The sequence below is a fragment of the Haliotis rufescens genome, unplaced genomic scaffold, assembly GCF_023055435.1.
Source record: "Haliotis rufescens isolate VD_foot unplaced genomic scaffold, xgHalRufe1.0.p SCAF_40, whole genome shotgun sequence".
Classification (NCBI taxonomy): Eukaryota; Metazoa; Mollusca; class Gastropoda; order Lepetellida; family Haliotidae; genus Haliotis; species Haliotis rufescens.
The window spans coordinates 3,020,384-3,039,775 of NW_025964113.1; the positions used below are offsets into that span (position 1 = coordinate 3,020,384).

At 39.8% G+C, this 19,392-nt stretch overlaps 1 protein-coding gene across 2 annotated transcripts; it reads right to left on the minus strand.

Annotated features, from left to right (window-relative positions):
- Window positions 1–1,243: 1,243 nt before the first annotated feature.
- Window positions 1,244–18,591, minus strand: LOC124138720 (isovaleryl-CoA dehydrogenase, mitochondrial-like). Of its 2 annotated transcripts, none has more exons than XM_046505560.2 (12): window positions 18,405–18,591; window positions 15,825–15,914; window positions 15,494–15,545; window positions 13,245–13,414; window positions 11,958–12,051; window positions 10,836–10,972; window positions 9,247–9,343; window positions 8,547–8,640; window positions 5,154–5,235; window positions 4,087–4,191; window positions 3,662–3,734; window positions 1,244–2,376 (listed from the first exon to the last, which is right to left on the minus strand). In XM_046505560.2, the coding sequence occupies exons 1-12, from the start codon at window positions 18,552–18,554 to the stop codon at window positions 2,243–2,245; spliced, it is 1,278 nt and encodes a 425-aa protein (XP_046361516.1). In that variant the 5' UTR covers window positions 18,555–18,591; the 3' UTR covers window positions 1,244–2,242. The 2 variants fall into 2 exon arrangements, with proteins under 2 accessions (XP_046361516.1, XP_046361505.1); XM_046505549.2 differs by lacking the exon at window positions 8,547–8,640 and adding an exon at window positions 6,354–6,447 and having other exon boundaries at window positions 18,405–18,590.
- Window positions 18,592–19,392: the final 801 nt, after the last annotated feature.

Here is a 19,392-nt window from a genome sequence, read left to right on the forward strand (position 1 = left end):
CTTGTCGTAAAAAGGCGACTAACGTGATTGGATGGTCAAGTTCACTGACTTGGTTGATGCACGTCATCAATCCCATCTGCGTGGATCAATGCTCATGATATCAATCACTGGATTGTCTGGTCCAGACTCGATTATTTACAGACCGCCGTCATATAGCTCGAATATTGCCGAGTGTGGCATTAAACAATAAACAAACAAACAAACAAACAAACAAACATGGCAATTAACTTAAGAGCAAAACAAGATCCAAATTCTGTATAAAACATGCATTTTATTTCCACTCCATACAAATTCTTCCTTCAAACATATCCATTACCAACACATTTCAGATTACACAAAACAGCTTTGAAAACACAGACGCAAAAATGAACTGTACTTGTTTCCTAAAATATATAAGTTCAGATAAAGTTCACTGAAAGTGGTTCTCGGAAGGTTTGCAAGTGCTGTGACTGTGGTTTCTTCAAATAGACCTGTCAAACCTCCTGATGTGGCATACCACCATCCATGTACATTCGTCACAGCTGTGTGGTTTTACTGTTCAAAAGGTTAAAGGTATAAGGTTTAGAGAATACACTGTCAATAAATGTACTTGCATTCGTCTTCGGTGTGTGGGAAAAAACTCATTTGCCTATTCTTCCTGTTGAAGAAGGCTCAGACTGAGTTTTCAGAATAATATGCATAAGAGTTCATACACATGACATAGCATAGACTTTGTCAACATTTACATCATTATCAGGTACTTTCTCTTAATAAGCAAAGAGTGAGTGAGTGAGTTGGGTTTAACAGTATTCCAGTTATATCACGGTGTGTCAGCTTAATGTGGGAGGAAAGCCCGAAGTGCATCTTCCTGAGGCAAGAGCGTTAAATGACTTTAAATGTCCAGTTTCCACCCTTGCCGAACTAGGCTGGAATTCCTGGGCCCGATCGTAGCGCCACCAGTGGCTATTACGAGTTATGTCCATTCTATGCCTCTCCCATATGGACCAATCAGATTTCACCTCTCGTATCACATGCATAAATTTACTTCAAACAAAGTGGTGGCGCCCAGTCAAGACAATCTGATCGACCATCAAGATCTATTTTGTGATAAAACAGTTCTTACTGTCTAGTGTCTAGTGAATTGTTCCCCACTGATGTAGCTGGGCAACACAGACAAACGCGATGATTGCATCCAACAGTGAGATAGATATTACAATCGGTATTGTGAGAAAAGGTACAGATAATCAAAGTAAAAATTGTGAGAATATCTGGGAAATTCCAAAATTACCCCCCCCCCCCCCCGATCACGATCATAAAATGAAATTGTTCTACACTGCCGAGATTGGATTGAATTCATGGAGTCATCATTATTGAATTACAGGTAAATATCTTTGAAGGATGAACGTTTTATTAACATCCTTAAAGAAAGAAAAAAACAATGAGTGGTCGTTGTTTACCGTACAATAAAACATTGCAGGGAGAATAAACCATGAAAAACAACTCCCACTCGTCGTTTATTTCTTAAATCAATGTGGCACAATTATCCAAGTACCAATGGTAAAACACTGATAGAAAGTTAACATATAAATAATTATCATCTATGTTGTGCTTCAATATCAATAATAGACAGTAAACATATCAGTATCCAATACTAATGCATTGGCGGTGCAAATACTGTGTTAGTATCACAATAGTGTTTACCATTGCAATAGTAAAAGCCCTGATAGTGCCCCTATTGTAAAGGAGTTACCACTGCTATCACACTCACACAATATATACAGGGAGGACACACAGCACATACACTAGACCACCTGAGATGTAACTATGAAGATGTATTTACAATACAAGACATGCGCCACCAAGGCTGACAGATTTAACAGTACATCTGAGCATACCATTCCATATCATATACTTGACAAACAGGTTCTTGCTGGCCCAATCAACATTTAGCAAACCACAGTAACTACTTCAAATATTCTTTGATCGACTTCACTGAATTCTGACTACGTATATGTTGGAAATTTGTTTTACAGCACACTATAACCCCAATTATTGTAATTATATATATCTTGGAAAATAATGGCTTTTTGTTCACATCTTCAATGCCCCTTCTGGAACGTCATATTAACATTACCACCAGCAATATTAGCTATCAAAGTGATATGTATACAACAACTGTGTGATAACCTAGAATGACGTCCCTGTCTAGTCCCTGTGTGCGTGACATCAATCAATCCATCAATCCATCAATCCATCAATCCAGCTATCTGTAGTGTGCATTGATGGCTCTGGCAATAACTAGCCTCCTGATCTCACTAGTCCCGGCACCGATCTCGTACAGCTTGGCATCCCGCAGTAGACGCCCCGTGGGGTAGTCGTTGATGTAACCATTACCACCTGAAATAATCAAGTTGGTATGCAGTAGAAGTAGTGAGTGAGTTGGGTTGGAAGCCGTTTTGAACAATATTTCAGTTATATCATCACATAGCTGCTTGATGTGGGAGGAAAGCCTGAAGCGATGCAGGTTTTTAACATTTACCTATTTGATGAAACCCACAAGCACAGGTATGGTGCTGAAAAACCTAGGATCATAATCAGAGCAAATCTGGGAAAAGACATAAGAGTGAGAGGAGTTGGGGCAATATTCAAGCAAAATCAGGGAGGTGGCCACTAGTGAACAACAAAGGGACACAACTCAGCACAGTATATTACTACTGTACACAACAGATAATGCTGGTAGAAGTGCTAGGCTAGTGAGATGAATTTATCAAACTTTTGTTATTCAAAGGGAGAACCACCAAGAGTGGACTTTACAAATAACAAAGTTGAGGAATTAGGTGAACAAGTGATCATGGTTTGTATACTATATTTACAGTATTGTAACAATATCATGGTGCGGAAACCAGAACTTGGCTTCACACATTGTACCTATTTGAGGAACTGACCCAATGCCTTCAAGCAGGAACTGAGGAATTTAAGCAGAGGTTTGCACATGAGAAACATGTAATAAGATGAATTACACAAGTTCCCAATCTCATTAAAATCAGATCCTAGTTCTTGCAACCGCTAAACAAAGATCTGAGGACATCCCATTACTGGTCACGTCAGACCGACCTTGCACGAACTTTGACCGACCAATGGAATGACCAATCCGAAGGCAGCTTTCTCGTGCTTTACGGCACTAATTTCAAATTGGCGACTACGCTTCGTAACATATTTTTACAAATTCTCGATTACGAATTTGAAACCTGAACAAAGAACATTCTGGAATGGCTAACAGATGGCCTAGATTGTATGGATTCAGTCGTTAAAACTATAACTATCTTTCGGAATACCCCACGTTAAAGTTTTCGAGGTTGCATGATTAAAAATTACATTCCGACTGTCACTTTCATAATCTGGTAAGCGACACACTGATTGGTCGGTTGAAAGGTCGTTCTGACGTGACCCCAAATGGGATGTCTTCAGATCTTCGTTTAGGAGTAGCGAGAACTAAGGTCTGATTTTAATGAGGTTGCACAAGTCCTCAAATAATCTAAACTACAGCTATCAAGGGTAACCTGAAACTTAAACAACCTGATTTGGATCACCATATACGACTAGGGTGAGTTTATTTACCGAGGACAATGTTAGATGACCAATCTGGCCACAGTTATCTCCCCTGAACGATGTAAGCACATACCCAAGATCTGTATGGCGTCCAGGGCCATCTTGGTGGCCGCCTCGGCAGTGTAGAGGATCACGCCGGCACAATCCTGTCACACAGAGTCATGCATACAATGAATACAGTTATCTTTTGTGCAGTAACCACTGGAGATTAATACAATTACTCAAAGACAGAACAGGTTTCAAACAATTCCCGAATGAACACATCTCCACAAATACACAATTTCACGGACTACTCCCTATTTCCTGTGCAGATAGATAAACAAAGGCTTGTTGCAAATTTATTAACTTTTCAGATGAGTTGTATCATTATATCACGCTATGAATGTCACATAACAAATTTACTGTTTCAGTGTTGAAAAACATTAACAAGTTATAGAACATTTATACTCAAGTCCCATGAAAAGAAGCACCAGGTGTCGTCATACTCCTCAAACTTACATTAGGGTGTCTCTCTCCTCTATCTAGTGCCCTGGCTACATTGTAGACATATGACCGGCTGGCATTCAAGATCGTGTACATGTCAGCCATCTTGGCTTGAATCATCTATGGATTAAAGATTGCAAAGTTCAAATACCATAAATACATGAGCCCTTGTTACGGATATCAATGATATAATGACACTACAGGGCTACTTGTTGCCCCATCATACTTATTATGTCTTACAATGAAAACTGTGTTTACGTAAGACATGACATACAGGTGAAGAGTTGTGCTCCTCAGACTTTCATAATGAGTGAGTGAGTATGGTTTTATGCCGTATTCCAGCAATATCACAGCGGGGGACACCAGAAATGGGCTTCACACATTGTACCCATGTCGGGAATCGAACCCAGGTCTTCGGCGTGACGAGCGAACGCTTTAACCAATAGCCTACCCGACCGCCCCACTTTCATAATGAGGACCAGTGAGGATAAAGATGCAATCGGTTCACAAATACTACCCCCGATCTTCACAGTTGTGCAACATGTAATGCAGGATAGAGTTCAAAATATGCATAGACCTTTGGACCCAACAACGTTAAACAATGTGGTTCCATTTTTTAAAAGCAGACAAGAAGCCAAGAATTCTTTGAAACAAACGGTCAGTCCAACATAATGCTAGGCCCACTTGCTGTTTACTGCCCAATTGCTACTGTGAGAGGAACCCATGATTCAATTGTGGTACTTGTCAAAATGGTGCTTGATCATCACATGCATAGTTTGTACTCAAAGTGCTGTAAAACTGTACTGCTGTTTATTATCAGACATGAGGGCAAGGAGCTTTACCATGTTTCTAACAGAGTCAATCAAACAGCTTGGAAGCTTTGAAATAAGGGCCTAACACCGATACTTCATGCAATCTTACATCGAAGAAACTGTGGGCCCAACTGTTGCACTTAGTTGATGATTTTTCCATCATAATTGATAAGCGTGAGTCCACACCACGATGCTCTATAATGAACACTGATGTCTAGCTGATTAGGAACAGCTGTTCTATAATGAGACTTTCTGAAACAGTCATCTCACCTGGAAGTGGCCAATTTTGGAACCAAAACATTCTCGAACATGTGCATATTGGAATGCCACATCACAGCATGCCTGCATGATTCTGAAACAACATCAAACTACAACATAAGCATGATAAGGGTACTTGGGTCCTTTTTTGCAAAAATTTTGATCTACGGACCCCTGGATCTTAAAAATTAAAATTAGGGTTATGAGTAGGACCCCTTAACTTACATTCTAAATTTCAATTACATGTAACATGTGTAAGATACTAATAATTACAGGTTAAGTAACTCGGAACTATTTTGCATTTTAGATGGTGTTTGTGCATAAAAAAACATTTAAAATATACAAAACATTAACAAAAGGTTAAAAATAACAGGGAGAAGAGACCCAATTATCGATATTCAATACAATTATATTTTACACATGTGCATCAGGGAATCACAAGACACAAAGTATCATAAGCCCTGGAAATGCCTTTTTTTAAAAGCTAATCCGGGTGACTAGTGCAAAATGTAAAACTCTAGTCCTCAGAGTCCTGTAAGACTGAGTTGTAGGAAGATCAATGCATGGAGAATTGGCAAAAGGTTTCAGAAATCAAATTTTACTGGTCATCATTGGACTTTTAATTGTCCTCGACAGAATTTTGTAGTCTTGGGCTGGCAAACTAGCATGAATTATGGAATCATGATGTTTCTGTTGGAAATAATGACTGTTATCATTTGTATGCAAAACGTAACATTCAAAGTATTGTGAGTCAGCACTTGTACCTGTATACTGCTCAACTATAAACAGGTATATTCCTTTACACAATGACACATAACTGATTACATCTGATCTTACTGGCCCAGAAAGCTTTCCATATCTTGGTATCCCTATCAAATATTGAGCAGGATATGTTTCATATGAGCAAAATCTGTAGTGTCTTGTGTCAGAGCAACTGGGTAAGATGTGGAAAGAAGTGAGACAGAGGGATTGAAACTAACCAGAACACTATGCTGGAAACAGGGCAAATTGAAATCAAATATTTCATTTCATTTGACAAAATATATTCACTTTTTCGGAAAATTTTATTTTCCTTTGGCACTTTATTAACCAAGGAAAAAATAGCATCTGTTTGTCAGATTCATAAACACAACTGTACTAGGGTGTCAGACAACAGCAATTTTCAACCCTGGAGAGCAGACAGTGGACAGCGGACAGCAGACGGCTACTTACCCTAGAGGCCCTGCAGACAGGACACATCGCTCTATGTCCAGACCGCTGAACAGGACGTAAACGCCTCGGTCCTTCTGCCCCAGCATATTGTCCTCTAGTAGTTACATAGCAGGAAACAGAGGACAGACTGTCAAGCATATGCTGATGTATGTGCATGGGAGCTGCTGGTGGTGACCACACCTCTGTAGGAATGACTACAGTGAAACCCTCTACCAGTCTGCAACTGTTGTGTCCCCAGTGAAACCCTCTACCTGTCTACTGTTCTATCCTCTGTGAAACCCTCTACCAGTCTACTGTTCTATCCCCAGTGAAACCCTTTACCAGTCTACTGTTCTATCCTCAGTGAAACCCTCTACCAGTCTACTGTTCTATCCCCAGTGAAGCCCTCTACCAGTCTACTGTTCTATCACCAGTGAAACCCTCTACCAGTCTACTGTTCTATCCCCTGTGAAACCCTCTACCTGTCTACTGTTCTATCCCCAGTGAAACCCTCTACCAGTCTACTGTTCTATCACCAGTGAAACCCTCTACCAGTCTACTGTTCTATCCCCAGTGAAACCCTCTACCAGTCTACTGTTCTATCCCCAGTGAAACCCTCTACCAGTCTACTGTTCTATCCCCAGTGAAACCCTCTACCAGTCTACTGTTCTATCCCCAGTGAAACCCTCTACCAGTCTACTGTTCTATCCCCAGTGAAGCCCTCTACCAGTCTACTGTTCTATCCCCAGTGAAACCCTCTACCAGTCTACTGTTCTATCCCCAGTGAAACCCTCTACCAGTCTACTGTTCTATCCCCAGTGAAGCCCTCTACCAGTCTACTGTTCTATCCCCAGTGAAACCCTCTACCAGTATACTGTTCTATCCCCAGTGAAACCCTCTACCAGTCTGCTGTTCTATCCCCAGTGAAACCCTCTACCAGTCTACTGTTCTATCCCCAGTGAAACCCTCTACCAGTCTACTGTTCTATCCCCAGTGAAACCCTCTACCAGTCTGCAACTGTTGTGTCCCCGGTGAAACCCTCTACCAATCTGCTGCTCTATCCCCAGTGAAACCCTCTACCAGTCTACTGTTCTATCCCCAGTGAAACCCTCTACCAGTCTGCAACTGTTGTGTCCCCGGTGAAACCCTCTACCAGTCTGCTGTTCTATCCCCAGTGAAACCCTCTACCAGTCTACTGTTCTATCCCCAGTGAAACCCTCTACCAGTCTGCAACTGTTCTATCCCCAGTGAAACCATTTCCATCTGGACGTACCGGTCCTATTCTCAGCGAGAGCACAGAGATCAGGCCAGGACTGTTCTATTCTTATTTAAAACCCTTTACATTTGGACTGTACTATTACCAGCAAAACCCTTTACTATTCCCAGTGAAATCTGAATGAAAGTACTTTGGCATTAACTAATTTCAAGATGAACAAATCATTGCTATGGAGCCTTGTTATTTGATCGTATGTTGACATTCCTCCCAGAAACCATCCAGAGAGTTAGCTTCCTGAACCACTGCCGTCTGGACAGACAGGGTTTCACTGTACACCAAAGATGTCAAAAGTGGTCACCACGGTTAGACAATGTAAGACAATACAAACACAAGCAAGTCTTCACAAAGTGGATAATAAGTGTTCACCAACCAGTATTTCAGAAAACGTGTTTAGATATGCCTCATGAAACAGAAGAAATATATGACAATGTACATTACTGAGATCAAGTTTTGGTGATATCAATATTTGCTTTAACGTCTTCATGAGATGTCTCACATCCAAGGGAACTGTCATCCACGTTTGTGAAGAGTCAACCAGTGCTTGTACAACATGGTGTCCCAAACAGCTGAATATGTCCTGGCAGAACTCAAATAATAACATATTCATGGAAATGACAATCAGTGTCTTGTCGAACGGCCTTGACATTGAGTGATCTGGTATCCTGAACTATAACCCCACGACATCCCACCTCACCTCCCTTAGCAAGATGATTACCCCAAGCACCCAGCCGACACAAGGCATCTCTCAATGTCAAGGCCAGACATAAGCACACAGACACCTCTGTTTTCCTTGCCAAGCAGATTTTCATCTGTTTAACCCAAACAAAAAGATTCTAAATGTTGCCTTCCCATTTCTCAATTCCTACCTACATATTCAGCTGCACAAGTTACCGTCAGAAGTGACAGAACAGGGTAACATCATTTGGTAACATGCTCACCCCACACACCCAGCTGACGCAAGACCTCGCTCAATGTCAAGGCCAGACAATAGTACATAGACACCTTTGTTTTCAGTGCCAAGCAGATTTTCCGCTGAGAACCCAAAAGACAATGATCAATCTTTATCAAACCTGTAACTCCACTGTTACTCAACAGACAAGTTTATCCCAATTCTTAAAAATGTAAGTGATTGTGAGAGTGGTGTTATTGCCATCAAGTTGGGTGAAGAAGGAAAGCATAATAGGGCTTCCCCAGCAGGTTGGGCCGTAGGCCACTTTTGAAGACATACATTTTACTTGTGATGGGTTCAAACCAGGAACATATGCAACAAAAGTAAATGCACTTACTACTGGCCTACCCACCATCAATCACAAACCAACAGACATGTTCGTCTTTACAAATGTGAGCTGAAGACAATTATTATCAAGATTATTTACAAACCAAGCTACCAAGGTTCCTATAGTCTGTGACATCATTGTTATGTGACATACTGAAATGTACTGTGTGAGTGAAGAGGGTTGTTCGCAATTTAAGCGATATTCCAGCCATGGCACGGTGGACACCAAAATGGGCCCCACATTGTATCCATGTAGGGAATAGAACCCAGTGTTGGCATAATGAGCAAACACTTTAACCACTAGGCCTCCCCACCGGAGAGATAGAACTGTCCTTAATGAATAGAAGTCGTGGCTGTATTACCTGGTACTTTGCAGTCTTCAAAGACGAGTTCAGATGTGTTGGAGCCCCGCATCCCCAGCTTGTCCAGCTTCTGAGCTGTGCTGAACCCAGGGAAGGTCTGGAAATACAAGCACATATCCTGTATTTGACAATACAAGCACATAGCCTATATTTGACAATACAAGCACATATCCTGTATATGACAATACAAGCTCATATCCTGTATTTGACAATACAAGCACATATCCTGTATTTGACAATACAAGCACATATCCTGTATTTGACAATACAAGCTCATATCCTGTATTTGACAATACAAGCACATATCCTGTATTTGACAATACAAGCACATATCCTGTTTTTGACAATACAAGCACATATCCTGTATTTGACAATACAAGCACATATCCTGTATTTGACAATACAAGCACATATCCTGTATTTGACAATACAAGCACATATCCTGTATTTGACAATACAAGCTCATATCCTGTATATGACAATACAAGCTCATATCCTGTATTTGACAATGCAAGCACATATCCTGTATTTGACAATACAAGCACATATCCTGTATACGACAATCCAAGCACATATCTGACAATACAAGCACATATCCTGTATTTGACAATACAAGCACGTATCATGATGCAGCTCTCAGACGTTTACCACTTTGGTGAATCCCACGAGCATGGGTATGGTGCTGACAAACCTAGAAACATAAGCAGGGCGAATCAGGATTCGAACCCACAATCATAGGTTTTTGGTGTTCCAAAGGGACGAACTCGGATCAGCGAATCATGGCGCCTTACACGACTGGGCAACCCGTGCCCATCCCCCGTGTAAGGAGGGAACCAGTGATGCTTTGCTTATTGCTACATGCAGCTTCCTGCCTTTCATATATTGAAATACAGAAGTCAGGGCTCCAGATAATGTTTTATCCATTGAGGATGTGCTCACCAATCGTCATTTACATTGGGCATTGAAAGTTTTCTTTGGGTATTCAATATAGTTTTACTCACTTGGGTCTAGCCAACTGGGTATGAGTACACATCTGTTCATGTGCTTCCCCAAGTGTGTCACATGCATCATAAGTAACATACATGTCTTATACAATAAGGAGGACCGAGCACTTTGTGCCTTCTTCACTATAGTAGAGTTCATGTAGATGTTTTGGTTTTGGTTTGTTGTTTAACGCCGCACTCAGCAATATTCCAGCTATATGACGGCGGTTCTGTAAATAATCGAGTCTGGACCAGACAATCCAGTGATTGACATCATGAGCATCGATCCACGCAATTGGGATCGATGACATGCATCAACCAAGTCAGTGAGCCTGACCACCCGATCCCGTTAGTCGCCTTTTACGACAACCATAGTCATCATGTAGATGTGATCAGCAAATAAAGATCTGTACAGATATATAGCATCACATGCTGAGATGGCTACATTCAGTCATAACACCGTGCTGCTTATACTATTTTAAAGTTTTCAAGCATATTTGTGTGCAAGTAAGACAAGATTAATAACACATCAGAGATGTATTTATGCAAATTTGTCAGAGCTCTGGAACTACAAGACCAACTGTCAGCTCGCTTTTCAATAATTACCTTCTCAATGAGGAAAGCACTGATTCCATGCTGGGGCTTGTCCGTGTTGGCGCTGGTCTTGGCATACACAACCAGCACATCAGCATCAGGGCCGTTCGTGATCCAGAACTTGTTACCATTCAGTACATAGTGGTCCCCTGAAATATAGCTACACAGTTCACCAGTCCATCACACAGCTGCGTTCTAGTGTTTTCAAATGTTGTGTGTTGTTGCAGTGTTTGAAATCAAGCATGAAAGTCAAGGGGGCCTTGTCATAACCCAAAAGTTAAAAGTTTAAGATTAAGAGGTCCCTAGATTCAAATACCAGAGGAGGGGACATCAAGGACCCAGGACCTCCCTTTAGTTCCACCACTGTATTGTGTCCCTATCAACTGTTGCATACACATAACATAATCTGTATAGTAAAAAAACAAGACCAATAACAAGAAATTCTAATTATATGATTTTATGGGGTTTAAACATTGATGAAATCAGTTCATTGTAAAATCAATATTCTGTCATCGTTTGTGTAAGTCCAGTTTGGACTGTAATGAACTTAGGTGAATATTAGGTGCATTACAAAACCAAATGGACCAAATCATCACACTAGATGGTCTTTCCAGAATAATTTCTTTCCAACATGTACAAATTATCATGATCATGCATGTGTGATTGAGTTTATCCCACAGTCGGCAATATTTCAGCTTTAATGCAGCAGCCTGTAAACATCGAGTCAGAGACAAACACATCAGTGGTTGATAGTGTGAGGTGAGGGCAAGTGTGAGGTGAGGGCAAATGAGAGTTAACGTTGCAGTCAGGGTTAGTTCTCTACTATAGCAATGTGCATTCACATGTAGATAGCTGCTAGTACTAATCCAGACTCATGTCAGTTGTACAGTGCAAGTCCATCGAGATGCCATACTGCCTACATTGCGGACTCTGAGCCGAATAGTCCTAGTTTTAGGCAGGTAATATCTTTGATAAGATGTGACAAGGAGGATCAAACCTCCGACCTTCCACTCTCCACGATGGCACACAATCAGTGGGGTCACATATTTAACCCACAAATTCTGATTAGTTCTAATAGGGGACTATTATCTACACAAGACAATCACTGATTCACTTTACAAAATTATATCCAACCTTTCTTTTCAGCTTTCAGTTTCATGGACACAACATCGGAGCCACTGTTTGGCTCACTCATGGCTAGAGCCCCCACATGTTCTCCACTGATCAGCTGAAATACACATCATAAAACACATTACATCTTCGATGTTACAGTGCATTATATCTCCATTATATTATGAGAAACGATCCATGTCATTGGGGTATATCTCACCACCCAAACCATTAACTCGCCTCATAGGTTCTTGGAAACCCAATCTAACCTGGAATCTCCACAGGGGTTCACAAATGAAAGTATGGCAACTACAGTATATTGCCCATCCACAGATCATCATCAATGCATCCCAGGTTTGTATACACTACGTTCCTCCATCAACGTTAATACAAATGGCCATTCTGCAATGCAGTCCCCATTTTGCATCTTCCTGAGGCAAGGGAGTTAACTGACTGTAAAAGTCCAGTTTCCACCCTTGCCAAACTAGGCTGGAATTCCGGAGTTACATTTAAGCCTCTATGCATAGTCCAACCAAAATCGCACAACGAATTAGACATCCGGTTCGTAAATAACATGGCTTTTAACATGCAGATTTCAATCTACTGCAAGATTTGCAAAGCATGTGTACCATCAACTGGGGGTCGACAGATATTTTGCAAATCTTTTCATGCTATTTATCAAGGTGCTCAAATGATCTTGCACTTCACAAGGTAAGGCCCATTTTATTACAATATAGATCTTTATTATCAAGCAGATTGTCTTGACTGGGCACAGCCATTATATTTGAAGCAAATGCAATTGATATGAGAGGTGGAATCTGATTGTCATAACTGAAGGGACATAACTCTTAATAGCCACTGGCAGCACTACAATCGAGCCATGAAATACCAGCGTAGTTCTAGAAGGGTATAAACTGGACTTTTGTAGTCAGTTAAAACCCTTGCCTCGGGAAGATGCCATTTTGTAACCCACGAATCATGCAACAACATCCTCCCAGTGAGAGGCAAACCTGCAAGTACTCAGTCCAATGAGCACTCACATTACATGGCACAAATGGCAACGTTTCTTGCCCGACATCCTGTACATGCACCAAATATTGTGGTATCTGCCCTACACATTGCTTCAGTATCAGGATTTGAAGATTGCACCCAAGGAAAGGCTCATTTAGCTAACAGACACTCATTAGCACTACATCGCATATCGGCCCAATAGAGGATGGAAGAACATAGTGTTTACATACCCATGAAGTATTGACAATAGCCACAGATATACATTGAAATAAAAGCATAATGATCTTAAACTTTCATCACCTTGGGTAAATACTTCTTCCTCTGTTCCTCATTGCCATTGCGAACTATCTGGTTGATGCAGAGGTTAGAGTGAGCCCCATAGCTGAGGGCAATGGCAGCCGATGCTCGAGACAGTTCCTCCATGACAAGACAGTGGTCCAGGTAAGACATGTCGGATCCTCCATACTCACCTGGCAGATACAGATACTGGTGTTACCGCGCATTAATCTACATTAATAACTAATCGAGGTAAACCATTATTTTGACAAAATTTGTAAATATGTTTTCAATTTCAGAAAATCAAACTTAGTATCGCTACCACTAAACAAAGATCCCATTACAGTTTACGTCAGAAAAACCTTTCATGCGACCAATCATAGCATCCCTTAGCAGATCAGAAAAGTGACAGTCTAATGTATTTTCTAATCATGCAACCTCAAAAAGGATAACATTGTGTACAACTGATTCTGTCAAAATTATCGTCTATCTCTCCCTTCAATGTGAAATACATTTGAACGAAAGAGAAGGGAAGTACTGCCATACAATCTCGACCATATACATGTATTAGACATTCCAGAATGTACTTTTGTTCACTTTCCAAATTCTTAATCAAGAACTTTGTCAAGATATTTTTCAAGAGATGTCTGACATGGAAGCCACCAGTCTGTAATTTGTGCCATCAAGCTCACGAAATCTGCTTTCTGATTGGTTACGGTCGACTTTTTGTTGGTCATTTCACTGGATGGTCAAAGTCGGAGAAAGGTCGATCTGACATGAACCGTAGAGAGATATCCTCAGATCTTTGTTTAGCCTTAGCGAGAACGAAGATCTGACTTTAATGAGATTTATGTTGTCTTATTTCACATCTTCAATGACAGTTTTGACTGAATATTTGAACATATCAAAAAGGAAATTCTAATTATCACTAAAACCTTACCATTGATTACTATTAAATTTGTGTTTGCAATGATTCATTTTAATCTCTGCTACCTTTGCTGTCAGACAGTTCAACATTTTCCCCTGGTCAGCTATAGGTCAGCCTGACTTGTCATCACCCTTGATTACCAAGGATATTACATATCCATTCTGTCATGATACATACCCTGGACCCTTTTGTCACTATTGCTTGTTTCAGAAGTGACATCACCATCTCGATCTCTCATACCACTAACTCATCACAGAATTTCTCACGTTCCTGAGTGTAATATTATGGGATGGATATTGTTAGGCTAATGTCATGTGAATCAGCTATGCTGTGAGCGGGTCCAGGTATTTATCAGGACTAATTCAAAATTGATTGCAGGACCATATCATATTGGATAACCAAATCACCCAGCTAGACATGACACACATGAACCGATAGTTTGTGCTATAATGAACTCAAATGTGCTTTCAAGCACCATCTATTTCAGGCATTAACCACATTGTGTTAACTCTCCATCAATGTCAATCATAATCAAATGCTAACACAGTGAAGTGAATGTTGTTCTATGCCAAAGTGATCAATATTCCAGGTATCACCGTGGCATTTATACATGGTAAATCAGAGCTCCAGATATGCTGCGTATCGGCGTAAAATAAACATCAGAAATGCAGAAATATGCAGTAAAATATAATCCAAGCGTATCAAATACACAACGAACATAACAGATAAGCTACAAAAATAAAACTTGTGCGTATCATTAAAATATTGTGAAGTAACCCTGAGTATTTGATTAGCAAATCAGCAACTTATTTTGAAATTATAAACGGTCATTCCGTCAACCTTGCCAAACTCCACGATGACAGTTACATCATGATCATTTGCCATCACACTTTCTTGTGGAAGTCCTATAAAGCTCTCGAACCCACGCAACACCAGTATGCAGGGACTAGATGAATTGTGTTTTTAAATATTTAACTTAAATACCCACATGTGTAAAAACTAGTGGGTAACAGAAATTTGAATACCCAGATAGAATTACTGATACCCAATGATATTAAAATGCATGCGTAAAATACCCACAACACCAAAAGCTTATCTGGAGCTCTGTAAATAATAACATCTGGCTCAGACAAACCATCGGTTGGTGATAGCATCAGCAACAATTCATACCACCAGGGAACAATGAGAGCCAGTTCACACAATGTAACCACGCAATCCTCATCAGTCAAATGGGATAATGGGATAATGGGGCTATATTCTGCCTTGGAATGACCAAGCTCAAACACATTCCTAAGAAGTAAATTTTGAAGTCGTTTAACATACTGACAAGGTCATGAGTACTTACTTGGAGCAGTGATTCCATGGAGACCGAGTTCTCCACATTTTTTCCAGAAATCCTGCAACAATTCATGTGATGTGCAATGGAAAGTAACTAAACATATCATCCAAAAGTCAACACTCAATGCACATTATGCAAGCAATACAATAAATTACTGCCAGTGTGCTTACTCTGTTAACATTATTGATACCACTTCTGGCAAAAGTAATATACCAGCTGCATACTAACAAGAACCATGTATATTTTTCTATAACCATAATATCATTTCAGGTAAATTAATGAACAAAATCTTATCACACTTATCATTAACAATTAATATTTTAGTTCAAACTTCTACCTTCATATCTTTGAAATCATTGGTTTTATCAATTTCCCCAGCCTTTGGGGCCAGCTCTTTCTGTGCAAACTGAAAAACACTCTGTCGTAGCTGCAAAAGAAAATGACTAGTGTGAGAAACATCTGTTGCAAGAATAATGTAGCATGTTGCAGTGAGGAAGCAGACATATCAGGTATCAGAGTTAAATGTTAGTAGTATGCAGATAATTGCAGACAAATAAAATGAATGGTTTGGTTTTTATTGGTTTGTGTTTTACGCCTCACTCAGCAATATTCCAGCTATATGACGGCGGTCTGTATATAATCAAGTCTGGACCAGACAATGCAGTGATTAATATCATGAGCATCAATCCATGCAACTGGGATCGATGACATGCATCAACCAAGTCAGCAAGCCTGACCACCCGATCCCGTTAGTCCCCTCTTTCACAAGCATAGTTGCCTTAAAATGAAAGGATGGGGTACGATCATGGATATAATGAGCAGGTATATATTATATTAGTCATGGGCATTGGCCTGAATTTTGCATTGCAATGTAACTTATTGCAATAATGCCTCATTGATTGTGATATATTGCTTTCATCTGTAATTTGTTATGAACCTGAATAAAAAAAACTTTCCCCAACACATTTTTGACAACTTTGAATTTTGTTGGATGTTGCTGTGGTTACAATGCATGTGTAAGACACATTATATACAGGAAACTGGTCAATAGCTTCCCTTTTCTTATCACAGGAAACAGTTGCTAATTTCTGAATTTCAATTAAACTGGTCACTAATGTAACATTTTCCAGCAAGATGAACATATGCATGATTTTGAAAAATGCAGTATACCAGTATTTTCCAAACTTATTGCCGTGTTCTTCCGAGGCAGTGGCCTCACAGGATTCCCACAATATTTTATTTATGGCGCATAATATTTGGGCTAATTGGGACATCAGGCACTTTCATGTTGATGGGTTTATTTTACATGTATATAATTATGGGAGTCCCTGACTGTCTCCAAAATATTGATCAAACAGCAAAATCAAAGAGCAGAGAGTCCTAAAGAATCAGAGATAGATTAATTTTAAATTTCTTTTCGTTGTCAACACAACCTTAACTGTCTTCCAATAATCCAGAAGATTTTCCTGCTTCAAATGACCCCAAGGTTGCATAATTGCCGACCACAAGTAATGTTAGAGAAACACAAAGCATTTCGCATGGTGCACCTGCCAGTGACCATGGTCTCTGACTGAGAGGGTTGAAGTCAAATTAGCCTCAAAATTCAAAACTCAAGACGGTCGCAAACAAGTCAAGTGGCCACAAAAACATAGTCAAATAAAGTCATAGTCATTTCAGGGTGATATTATATCTCTACAAAATACAAATGCATCATTAAATCCATGAGATGTGTTTTAATTCATTGACAAAGCTAAATTCTAAAAGAAGTGAGACACATAAGGCAACGAGAGTCAGGGCATTAATTTACATTTAATAATATAAACCACTGTCAGAGTGATAGAAAATATTTTTGAGACAGTCAATGATCATGACCCCTATAATTATATAAAATAAACCCATCAAAATGAAAGCACCTATCCCACTGGGACAAAATATTAAGCGCCAATCAATAAATTATTGCTGAAATCCTGCGAGGACACTGCCTTGGCAGAACACTGACCACACATGCTTTTTTTTATATCTCCCGGTATATCGGTATTTCCATGAGGCCTACACTAAGAATGCAAATGTGTGCTTGTATTCATGTACTTGTCATGTTCTAGACACTGAGGTCCGTGTTCATATAATATTCGTGAGGTGTCTCTTACTGATGTAGGGTAATATATGGACGACAAGAGATTCATGAAAGATTGGATGCAGGTTCAATGACCTGATTTAAATACATCTTTTCTGAAAGATATGCCCACCTAAAGCATGTAAAGTAAAGCTTGTTTTTATCTAGTTCATTTGTCATTTCCCAAATGTTCACGACAGACTAGTACAGTATATGAAGTCAGCCGTGGACGTACATACTATAACATAGATCCAGAGAACATGCACCGGTTATATGGTTTTGGTCTCTGACAGATCATCTATGTACGTCATTAATTCAGGCATGGACCAATACAAGAAAATAACAATTTTAAGTCCGTGATTCAGCCAATATGCAATGTAAATGACAGTTATGACAGCTGCATATGGGTCATCTTCTTATAATAGATGTAACCCGGCAGTACATATATAATCTAAATACTTTCACAGATAGTATTCATAGTCAGGTTAAGTAAAAGTTCCACATGGTAAGGCATAATGAAACTGAACTTTGTACTATGGCGAGGAGGTGTGTACGTTGTGTGTCTTGACGAACCAATCAAACCACATGAACACAACTGGTCAAGGTCATTCGATCTATATTAACCATAACATGCACGTTCCTAACTATACACAGTATCGGGGCTACAGTAACTTCTGAAAATGCACGTGATACAGGAGATTGTACAATGATTGTAGAGACTTGTCAAGATTATTTTAAGCCATAGGACTAGTCTTATCATTTTCATAACAAATGTTTCATTAAACAAATGTCTGAAAGCGATACCTGTCGCTGTTCTTCAGCCAGATTGTACAAACTGTCGTCGATTGGAAAGTACGAACAGCTTCGAGTTGCACTGACACTGCCTCTGCCATTTGCCAGAAGACGACGGCAGACATTTGGTCGAAACACTTTGCTCAAACTGTGGGCTGCCATGTTGGCTGTATTCAAGGGACGTAACTCCCCAGCAGGTGCGCGTCAAATATGTGTTTTTAGAGAGCAGAAGCAGGGAGTCTACAAAAAAAAAAAATGTTGAATCTTTTTTTGTGGAAGAGAAATAAATTAAACTGGCTTATGGACAGACGTCAGTCCAAGCAAAACAAAGTTTAAAACAACATAGAATGGAACGGATCTTGGCACAAAAAACAGAGAATATTCTCTTTAAGACATGTATGCTGGAGCCGTTCTTATTTCGAGTTTACATAAATAGCATAACTGACGAGCCTAAAAATATTTCCAGATTATTTGCCCGTGTTTTAATTGAAGAAAGACTTAATAAAGATTTACTCTTTCTTAATCTGGCGTTACTGTACTTATATATATATAGAGAGAGAGAGACAGAGAGACAGAGACAGACAGACAGACAGACACAGACACAGACAGACAGTACAATGTAATGAATAAAATGTATATAGGAGAAGGCCTCGTAACTGTGTCACTTGTGCCTAATTCATCTGAGTTTTCGCATTAAAATATGTTTGAATCAAACGACACATACCATGTGTCATGACTAATGTAATTTCACTTGGGTTTCGTTTTGCTATATGGTGTCATTACATTCGTATTATTACTTGTTTAGTGTAACGAGCTGTTGTGTTGGCTTTGTTAATCTTCTCAGCGAATCTAACGCAGAGAGGTATCGTATCAGAGTGAAATATATGATTTTATGAGACTGGAATTATTTTCGACACAGATTGTATGCTGCCTATATCGATCGACATCCTTAAAACATTTGATTCGGTAAACAGAAAGGGGTTACGTTTTGAGTTTTGAA